At 52.9% G+C, this 10,823-nt stretch overlaps 1 protein-coding gene across 2 annotated transcripts; it reads right to left on the bottom strand.

Moving 5' to 3' along the window:
- Positions 1–3,123: 3,123 nt before the first annotated feature.
- CYP1A1 (cytochrome P450 family 1 subfamily A member 1) lies at positions 3,124–5,718 on the bottom strand. Of its 2 annotated transcripts, XM_030874979.2 has the most exons (6): positions 4,882–5,718; positions 4,200–4,326; positions 4,022–4,111; positions 3,805–3,928; positions 3,573–3,659; positions 3,124–3,409 (listed from the first exon to the last, which is right to left on the bottom strand). In XM_030874979.2, exons 1-6 carry the CDS (start codon positions 5,716–5,718, stop codon positions 3,124–3,126), a joined length of 1,551 nt encoding a protein of 516 aa, XP_030730839.1. The 2 variants fall into 2 exon arrangements, with proteins under 2 accessions (XP_030730839.1, XP_060149524.1); XM_060293541.1 differs by lacking the exon at positions 3,573–3,659.
- Positions 5,719–10,823: the final 5,105 nt, after the last annotated feature.

The raw sequence follows: 10,823 nt of genomic DNA, 5'->3' as shown, positions 1-10,823 counted from the left end.
CAGTTCTGTAACCAGCATTTCTCCAAGAAGCCCTGGATGGTAATCTAGGCATTAGGGATGCTCATTGCTATGAGTTGGTCATTGTTTCTAACATTTAGAAAAATATATACATAATATATATTATATATAATATAATAATATACAATACATATCATGTATATATATATATATATATACACACAACATATTTTTTAACTCAAACTTTGATATGTTACATGTGTACCTCCTTTTTTCCACGCCAAAGATCCTGGTTCTCAAGGATAGAAGGGATGATGAATTAGAATACTCTCATTATTAGTTGCTCTTTGTTTTAACCCACATTACTCTATAGTCTCAAAATAAAAATACTAATATTACCATTACCAATATGATTAGTGAGAACAGTTCCATAAATTGTTTTGCATATGCTGTCCCCATTCCTCCCTTTTTTTTAGAATAAAGATTGACATACTTTTTTTTTTACTGTTTTAACTATTTTAAACTGCATAATTCAGCAGGTTTTAGTATATTCACAAATTTATATAACCATCACCAGATCTTATTCCAGAATATTTTCACCACCCCTAAAAGAAGCCCTGCACCTTCCATTCTCCCTGCCCATATCCTCTGCAATCCACTAACCTGCTTTCTGTCTGTCCGGATTTGCATGCCCTAGACATTTCATATAAATGGAAGCATACAACATGTAGCGTTTTGTGTCTGGCTTCTTTCACTTAGCATGATGTTTTCAAAGCTCATCTACGTTATAGCATATAATACAAGTTATTTTTTAAGTCAGTACAGGAATGATTGGATGCCGAATTCCTCATCTTCCTATATAAACAGGGTTGCTCCAGCTGACTTCGGCTCCCTCCTTGCAGAGGCCTGAAACTCTTGGTGAGTGGGAGCTATCCACTCCTGCCAGAAAGCACAGTGCATGAATGGCAATTCCTGGCCACTGCACAATGCTTCAGGAGGAAAGGTGGGCTGTGGTCACAGTGCATCTCTCCTCAGTCCCTTAGCCAGACTAGCTCCTGACTATGTGGGTCCAGCCTCTGCCCCGACTTGGCACCACTATTCTGCCATCCCAGGTGGAGAGGGATGATCTCAATGTGGAAATCTGGGCAACAGTCGGCCTATGGGGCCTGATAATCAAACACTTTGTTCTCCATCTGTGACCAGTTCTGCGTTCTAATAGGGGTGCAGGACCTGAACCGGGCATGGCTAGTGAGGAGCAGACCATGACTTCTGAGCTGAGAACCTTTCCCCTCCCCCACACCATGACCAGAGTCCACCCGTTGGACCTGAGCATCTAATGCTGTGAGACCCAAATGAGTCTGCCTCCCATCCTCCAAGGAGGGCCCCACGCAGATATCCCCAAGACCTAGTAACCTTTCCCAGCACCCACTCCCCCCGCTCCCACCCAGCCCCCTCTGGCTCTGGGCTTCACCCTCCTGTATGTATCTGTCTGGTAGAGACCTGATCACAATGAATTGGGTGATGTTTTAATGAGTTAGTTCCCCTGACTAGCTTGGGAAGCTCTTGAAGGAACCGTGTCTTATTCACTTTATCTCCCCCCGTGCCTGGTCCAGAGAATGTTCTTCATCAATGTGTGATCAGTTAGAGAAGGAAGAACCCAGTGAAGTGTTAGAGTCTTGTGCCCCAGCCAGACCGTGAGCTGCCTGAGAGCAGCAGCTTCACCTCTCCACCGCCTCCTCCTCCCCTTCGTCCTCCCACAGTAAAACCCAACATGAGATTGGGCTCAGAGTGGGCACATAGATGAGTGATGGCTTCACTCAAGATTTTAAAACTCTCCACCTATACGACTTTTGGATAATATCTTTATTTAGCTCAGGTAGATGCTTCCCACACATTTCTGGATACTTGGGTTAGAATTTTTTCCATAGCACTCAATAAACTGTTCTTAAGCTCTCATATATGGTAAATGCAAACATACAAGTACAATACAGGCTAAAATAAAAAGGCCCTTGCATACAAACATTTTTAAAAGACGTTTTAACACAGGGCATAGGGAAAGGAGACCCAGTAGAAGGTGACTGAATTACTACCCCTTCCCTCCTGCCCTGGTCCTGGTGCCTGGATTTGGGCACTCCCTCTGCTCTCTGCTCCCCTTAAACACAAGTCCCCAGCCCATCCTGGACAGGAACAGGGAACTTGCAAGGCCAGGAGGCAGACCTGTTGCTGCCTGCAGAGAGGAAGGCGATCTCCCAGGCACAGTGTCCCAGACCCTAGTGGTCAGATTGCTCAGCCTTGTATAAGCGGGGAGACCACCACTGTGTCGGTATCCTGGACTGCCTCTCCCTTTCACTCTTTTTTTTTTCCCCCTAATAAATTTATTTATTTATTTTTGGCTACTTTGGGTCTTCGTTGCTACGCGCAGGCTTTCTTTAGTTATGGTGAGTGGGGGCTACTCTTCGTTGCGGTGCGCGGGCTTCTCACTGCTGCGGCTTCTCTTGTTGCGGAGCACAGGCTCTAGGCATGGGGGCTTCAGTAGTTGCAGGACGCGGGCTCAGTAGTTGTGGCTCATGGGCTCTAGAGTGCAGGCTCAGTAGCTGTGGTGCACGGGGTTAGTTGCTCTGTGGCATGTGGGATCTTCCTGGACCAGGGATCGAACCCGTGTCCCCTGCATTGGCAGGCGGATTCTTAACAACTGCGCCACCAGGGAAATCCCTCCCCTTCACTCTTGACGGCTCCCAATTGTCAAAGAGATTGGACAGGCCCTGGTGTTGCCTGCTCTAAATGTTTCTCAAGCCAGTCAGCCTGAACAGAGAGCCAGCCAGCTGGTGAGCCCAGGGGCTTCCAGAGAGCTCTTTAGAGGTTTCCAGAGGCCTGAGGACCCCCTATCCCTTCCAGGCCTCCTAGCTTAAGCACAACTTCGGAAGGGCTCCATCAGCTCCTGTGTGACCCCTGTTGTGTCCACTGTCTGTGGTCAGTGCACAGAAGGACAAGTCCAGGGTAGGGGGCAGGTATAATCTCTCAGGTTTACCCACAGCTCAGACAGCAAAAAGTCAGCCAGACAATATCTGTGCGTTTAGGCCAAAGTTTAGACTCCCTGGGTCAGCCCCCTGGCCTGGCTGCCCAGACAGGCCAGTAGAGAGTCTAGGCTGCAGGGCTCTCCGTCCCCTAAGAGCGCATGTGCACCTGGAAGTGCTCACAGGGGGCATGCTTCATGGTCAGCCCGTAAATGGGGGTCATGTCCACCTTCACACCCGGGGTCACACGGAATTCCACCTGCTGCAGGAGGATGGCCAGGAAGAGAAAGACCTCCCCGCGGGCGATGGTCTCACCGATGCACTTCCGCTTGCCCAAACCGAAAAGAATCACCTTCTCACTGAGAGCTTTGTTAATGGTGCCACCAGCGGTGAGAAACCGTTCTGGCCAGAAAGCAGATGGATTATCCCACAGCTTCCTGTAATTGAAGAGAGGCAGCTGAAGTAGCAGCTTGGGGGCTCAGAACCATCAGGTGGGTTGAGCCCCAGCTCAAAAGAATAGGGTTTAGGCAAGTAGCTCAGGGACAGGAGAGTCTGAAGCTTAGGAGAGAGTGAAGCTTCCCCTGCCCCCTCTCAACTTACTGGTCATGGTTGCTCTGCCACTGGTTTACAAAGACACAGCGCCCCTTGGGGATGTAAAAGCCATTCAGACTTGTGTCTCTTGTGGTACTGGGGAGGGGGGAAGCTCAGTTAGGCTCAGGGCCACAAGGAGATCCCCCTGCCTCCCATACCATGTCCCTCCCGCTACCCTGATCAGGTACATGAACTGGAGTAAGGCCCAGCAACAGACAGCAGCGGACCCGTGGAGCCTCACCTGTGGGGGATGGTGAAGGGCATGAAAGAGGAATGTCGGAAGGTCTCCAGAATGAACGCCTCCAAATAGGGCAGCTGGGGTCTGTCAGAGAGCCGGGGCTGCCGTGCGCTGCCAATCACTGTGTCTGCAGAACAGAAGGGACCAGACAGATGAAGCAGCCACTCAGACCTTGGCCGGACCTCCTGCCTTGAGCACACTGAAGGAAGCCACCACCTACCCAGCTCCTCCTGAATCTTTTTCTGCACCCTGGGGCTTGTCACCAGGTACATGAGGCTCCAGGAGATGGCAGTTGTGACTGTGTCAAACCCTGGCCAGGGGAGAATAGAGGGCAAAGTTAGATGGTTGGTGGGTCAGGACAGCTGGGAAGAGGAAGGGCACAACGGGGTAGCTCATACCAGCTCCAAAGAGGTCCATAACGACATTAACGATCTTCTCATCTGACACCTGGATATTGGAATTCTCGTCCAGTCTCTTGTGCTGACAGTGCTCAATCAGGCTGTCTGTGATGTCCCGAATGTGGCCCTGGGTAGGGAAGGCCCACGGGTGAGCAAGATCCCAAAGCCAGACTTGCCTCTCATCCAGGCCTGGTCCCTTCCCATCCCTATAGCATCTTCCTTCAGCAGGTGACTGCTCCATGCCCGAGGCCACCATTGCAGCTTCTCTTGCCTCTCCAAAGCTGTCTCCTGACTCAGGATACTAGCAGCCCCAACTCGAGGGACACCTGACACAGAGTCCAGTACCATCATCATCTGGACATGTTTTTTACCCTTTTCTCTCCCATGAGGCCGGAAGACCAACTCTTTAACTCTTTCTGGTCCCCACAATAACTGGCCTAGGGTCTTGCATGGACAGGCTATTCAGTAAATATTGCTGTCTGATGGAAAGATAGAAGGGCTGGTCAAGAAAAAGTTCTATCTCCCTGCCAAGGATGGAGTCCCCTCCACTACTGGCTTCAAAATCCCAGGGTGAAGGCCTGCGAGAGCCTGCCAAACCCTACGCTGCTCCAGTTATCTCTGACCTCCTGACCCCTGACCCTACCCACTCCCTACCACTCATCTGCCCCTCCCCAGCCTGTACCTTCTCAAACGTTTTATAGTGTTCCTTGAGCATCTTCTGCATGAAAATGTAGAACCTCTGATTCAAGTCCTTGAAGACATCCAGGGCAGTGTTGGGCAGGTAACGGAGGATAGGGATGAAGTCGGCTAGGTTCCCAGAGGCAGCCACCTCCCCGAACTCATTACTCAGAGTGAGTATGCTAAGCAGCTCTTGGCTCTCATGGTCATAGCGTCGGCCAAAGCACATGGCACAGATGACATTGGCCACTGACACCACTACATACCTGTAGGGGTCAAAGCGCCCAGACTCTGCCATCAGCTCCTGGAACTTGCTGATGAGGTGCTTGGCCTCCTTGCTCACATGCTCTTCCAGGTAACAGGAGGATGAGGAAGCCGGGTCTGAGGCAACGGAGAAGGAGTTGAGAGCATTCTGGGCCAGGCGTCGCCGGGCAGCCCACACTGGTCCAGAGTCTGGGTTGAAGGTCATACTCTGGCCATCACCGACTAAGGTGAAGCTGTAGAGGTCAGGCCGGCCCTTGAAATCATCACCCTGCCGCACCAGGGCCTGCCGGATGGTGTCCAGGCCGCTGAGCACCAGCACGGGTGTGCAGCCAATGCGGATCTGCAGCACGTCTCCATAGCGCTGGCTCAGCCGCGACAGGGCCAAGTGTGGGCTCTTCCCCAAGGTCAGCACGTGCCCGATCAGGGGCCAGCTCCAGGGCCCTGGTGGACTCTTCAGGCCTTTAGGGACCCGAGGCTGCCAGGCCCTGACCACCCAGAATACCAGGCAGAAGGTGGCAGAGGCCAGGAGAAGCTCTGTGGCCGAGATGGGGATGGAGAGTCCAAACACAGAGAACATGATCGGTGTAGAGATTCCAAGGTGGCCGCTGAGAGGTGGGATAGGAGGGAAAGATCAAGACATCAGATGGGGAGCTGGGAGGAGCCAGTGTCCTAAAGTGTCAGCACACTGGTCAAAGAAATGGAAAACCTCATCCAGAACTGTTCACTGGACATGAAGGGGAAGAGGAGGTAGGAGAAGCTGTTTGTTGAGCTGCTACTATGAGCCAAGAATTTTAGTTATTCTTCATTCAGTCCTGGCCACAGCCTATGTGGTAGACTGCAGTGAGGCTCAGAGAAGGTATGTGACTTGCCCAAGGTCACACAGCCAGGACGTATAGGATTCAAATCCCAATCCAAATTTGCCTAATTCCAGAGCACTTCCTCTTAACCGCTGCACCAATCTAAACATCAGCCTGTGATTTCCATAGAGCACCTATACTATTACTTACTTCGTATTTTTCTAAAATCAACTTTAAATCCACACAGTTAGCAGCATTCCAAACCATAATATCTGTGTGAAAGTACAGGATTTTTTTTCCCCTAACATATATTAAAATAAACACATAATCGATGTGTATCACCCAATTCCCCGTGAGTACTACCCACCCAACTAGGGAAAACACTGTCAGAGAGCAACGGATCATCCACTCCTTCAGCCTTATTTCACATTTGGGGAAACTCACCTCCAGAGGAGGCACTGACTTGGCTAAAGCCACCCAGCACTCAGACAGAGCCAGGACTCAGACCTCTTAGGGAAAGTTCCCCGGGAAGTTTCCAGCTCCTGTCATAGGCACTTCCCTTGGAAGAGTGGTCAGATCAGTCGATGAAAAGGGATTTTCCCAGAACGCTCAGTTCTCTATTGCTCAAACCCAGGGTCTAGGGAATCCTGCCAGACTCTGGGACAGGGTGGGGCAGGGACAGGGGACTGCCCCCTTACTTACTGTCTAAGCCACTCTGCCCTCATCCCCAGCTCTCTGAGTTCAACTGACCCACGGTTTAAAAGCAGCTGGAGGCCAGCTAGATTGAGGCTCCCGGTCACAGAATTCCAGGCCAGGGTTTTCACTGGGCTCAATTCTCAATGAATGAATAGTCTGGGCCTCCCCCATTTGCCAGTCACAAGAGAGCTGTGAATAAATGGAAGGCTCCCACCAGGCAAAGGCTGCAAGAAAACTCCAGACTGGAATCTGGGAAACTAGGAATGGAGCTGAGTTTAACAGAGGCTGAGACAATACTTTCTCTCTAGGTTCGGTCTAGAAAGGGTGTGCAAATTCATGGACTACTCTCTTCGAGGCATGGGGCTCGGACTGGGACATCTTACTGGTGCCCTGGACCGGTGGTCAGGACACCCAGTGTTCCAGGCTCTATGATGTGGCCTTGGATTAGTCGGTTCATTTTACCCTTCTCACCTCCAGTCACATCACCTGAGAGAGGGAGTGTGACATGATCTCTGATTCAGGGTGCCCAGCTGATCTCAGAGAAGAGAAAACCCAGATCTGACCTGGGGAAACTCACAGTCTGACTAGTGAGGTTTCCCCACAGAAGAGCCAGCCAAGATGGGGAGGTTATATGGTTCCTACCTCAACTACTATAGCCATCTGTCTAGGGAGGCTTCCTGGAGGAGCTGAATCCCAAAGCACACATTAGTCCCAGTTCCTTGAGTGAACTGGGGATACTGCTAGGCCTTGGTGTGCCATGGTTTTCCCTTCTGCACAGTGGGTGCCCCAAAGACCTCTAGCCTTCATAAGATGGTAGGAGGCCAATCGTCTGATCAATTCTCCTTTGATTTGGATATGTTGAAGTTTTGTTGAGAAGGAGGTTAGAGAGTAGATTAGCAAAGTTCCAAGAGCAAAATTACAGTGTGTTAAAGTGTGGGGGGAAAATTAGTCTTATTTTTTCCCTACGTGGGATACAACACTGTGAAATTCAATCTTCAACTGAAGGCCCAGCAATTCTCCTAAAACACAGTTCTTTGTTTCTTTCCTTAACAAGGTTTAAGCTAGTGTTAATAAATTAAAAAGAGAAATTGCTTTTCTGTCCACTTCAGCTTTGTTTTATGCCCATTTCATATTGTTGTCTCTGTTGTAATTCATACTTTTATACCATTTCTGATGTGTAAAATTGGTTGTCTTGTAAATATAAAGAGTTCAATGGTAAATAAACTATTGTGGCTGTTAATTTTGAAAACAAAAAAGATGGTAGGAGGCCAAGAGAGGTGTGACTGCTGAGTTTTCAGGGTCAAGCTCTCTGCAGCGAGCAGTCTCTCACATTGACTGCCCCCAGCAGAGGACAGAGAAGACAGTCAGTCAATGGAACAGGGTAGGCCTCTCGGCAGTGCCCAGAACTTCCACTCAGACCAGCCTCCCATGTCGGGCCAGCACACCTCAGCACTGACAAGCTATGCCTTGGGAGGGTGTCTCCAGCCAGGGGTAGCTTTTAGATAAGTCAGGGTACAGCTAGTAAGAACCCAACCTGCCCCCTCCATCTACCCTGACCACCCAGGAGAAGCCCCCCTCACACAGCCTGAAGGAGGGCTGCACTGGCTCACCTGTGTCCTTATGCCAGCCTCCCAGGTGACCCTCATGGGGAAGCCCCAAGGCATTCATGGAGTCAGTGGGAGATGGAGCTGGAGCCTGGGTCCTGGAGCCCTGAGAGGGGAGCATCTGCATCTAGAGTTCTGATACTAGTCGTGGGACCTCGGGCAAGTCCTGCCCTTCCTCAGGCTTCAGTTTCCCCACTTAGTGAGGAAGTTAGACTGCCTCCTCACTAAGGACACTCTTAGCCTCCTTTTTTTGAGGTGCTACACCAGAAAGACCTTGATGAATCAAAATTTTCCTTTGGGGGGAGGGAAGGGACAACCCAGAAGCCCCCAGCACTCACCTGCGTCTGCGGGGGGGCGGGGTGCAGAGCTGAGCTGGGAAGAGTGGTCCCTGGACTCAGGGACCCCCCGAAGAAGATCAGGGAAGGCTCCAAGGAACTGTCACCTTCAGGGTGAGCGTGAAGGCACTGCCACCTTTATAGGCGGCCTTCGCGTGTGGCCACGCCTCCTGGAGCGCTGGGATGGGGCGGGGGTGGGGGGGGTGCGGCTGGCGAATGGTCGCTCTAGGATGGAGAGAGGAGTGGGGAGACAGGACGCAAGGGGATAGGTAAGAACACACTATGGGATGCCTCAACCAAGTGCCGGCACTTAAAGTGGTGTACCTGGGACCCCCAGTTCCGAGGTACCCCATGGATAGGGCAGAGCCCAGCTGAGAAGGTTTGGGGGAAGTAGTCCCATGATAGCCCGAAAGAGGGTATGGGGGTGCTCTATCCCCGGGCACGGGGACCCCTCTCCCTCATTTTTGCACCCACTGAAATTTGGGGGTGCAATTGCTTCCTCCTCACTACTAGCGGATGGGAGCCAGGCAGGCAGGGAGGGGCGGAGCTGCGGGTGATGACATCCTAACCCGGGTTATTGAGTCCATGCTCGCGTGAGAAGCACGACGACCCCAGCCCCGAGGTCACCGGGGCCGGAAGACCAGAGGCGCCGATGGGCTGGCCCCTTCCCCCGGAGCCCTCCACCCCCGCAACCCCAGAGCCCGGACGACTAGCAGAAGTCAGCGTTCCCTGACGGAGGGGCGGGAAGGGATGGAGAAAGTGCAGTATCGCCGAGCGCGCACTAGCGGGGATACGTTGAGGCGCCTCTAGGGCCACTTTGGAATGCTGCAAACCAAGGGTACTTCCAGTCAGGACCCACGGGCCCTCGAAGTTCCCAGGGTTGCTAGCGCTTTGGCATGGCAGAGAAATCGGGCAGCGAGTGGATCTCCTGGTGGCCGAGAAAAGGGTTAGAGGGAGGCCCTTGGGCGGGCAAGAGAGGGGGCCCAGGGATTAAAGAGGGGGGCGCCCGGCGCACATGCCTCCCCAGGCTAGCGTGCATGAGTCTGGCACATCCCTCCAGGGGGCAGAGGTCACGCGGTCCATCCCGGCCCCACCTGGCTAGGGGCGCGGTGCCCAGAAGTTGCGTGAGAAGGACCCGGAGGCCCGCGCAGCCACCCAGCCGCCCAACTCCCGGGCCCGGCTCGGTCCCAGCACAGTCACGCGAGCGCGGGCGGAGGGTAGGGGGGTGGGGGGTGGGGGGAGGAGTCGGGAGCGGGGCTCTTAAAGGGCCAGTCTCTAGTGGAGCGTGGGGGTAGAGGTGGAGGGAGAGGAGCCGCCGAACCCTCGTAGGTGCGTGATTGGATGGGGCGGGCGGGGGGGGGGCGTGCAAAGGGCCTAGGTTTGAGTGCATAGCTGGGCTTTTGCGAGCAAGCGGGCTCCTGACTGTGTCCTTATTTTTGGTCCACGCCTGTGGCGGGACATGCAGCCCCAGCACAGCCCGGGTCGCCTGGCCGGCTGCCTCCGACACTGTCCTCGTCCCTGCCGAGGCTTCCCGATGTAGGGTGTCCAGGCGTATTTGCGTGTTTAGCTCAACGTGTCCCCAACTAACCACATCACCCGCCCTCGCCGCCGCGCTCCCCAACCCTACGAATAGCACTGCCATCCACTGGCCCAGACCAGAAAACGGAGCCTCATCCTGCCCCATCACCTTCCACAGCAGTTGGATGCCACCTCGTGCACTGCACAAATATTTACCAAATGCCTACTGTGTGCCAGACACAGTTCTGGACGCTGGTGATTGATATAGAGGTGAACAAAACTGACAACCTCCTGCTTTCCTGTAGCTTACATTGTGAGGCAAGGGGGGTGGGAGGTGGAGACAGAAAACGCAGAGAGTCTCAGAGGGTGAAAAGTGCTATAGAGAAAAATAAGGCAGAGGAGGAGTAGGAATCATGCGGAGTCAGACTGCAATTCAAAAAAGGCTGGTTGGGGAAGGCCTCACTGAGAAAATGACACCCAGCCCAGGCAGGAGGGTGAATCAAGAATCAAGGCGGGTATCTGGAAGAAGAGTGCACCTGGCAGGAGGAACAGCAAGTTCAAAAGCCCTGCACAGCGGTCCTTGGGAGAGGGAGCAGTACCAGGGGCACTGGAAATATGCAGTGTCTTGTGACTGGGGAGTTCTCCTGGAATTTAGTGCCCCCAGGGAGTGGGATGCTGGGACGGGGTGGGGGTGGGGGCACGGGAGCCCTGCCCCAGGTGCAGGGAACACCT

Source organism: Globicephala melas, chromosome 2, assembly GCF_963455315.2.
Source record: "Globicephala melas chromosome 2, mGloMel1.2, whole genome shotgun sequence".
NCBI lineage: Eukaryota > Metazoa > Chordata > Mammalia > Artiodactyla > Delphinidae > Globicephala > Globicephala melas.
The sequence above is the reverse complement of the archived record's forward strand: the minus strand, read 5'-3'. Positions and strand labels throughout refer to the sequence as shown.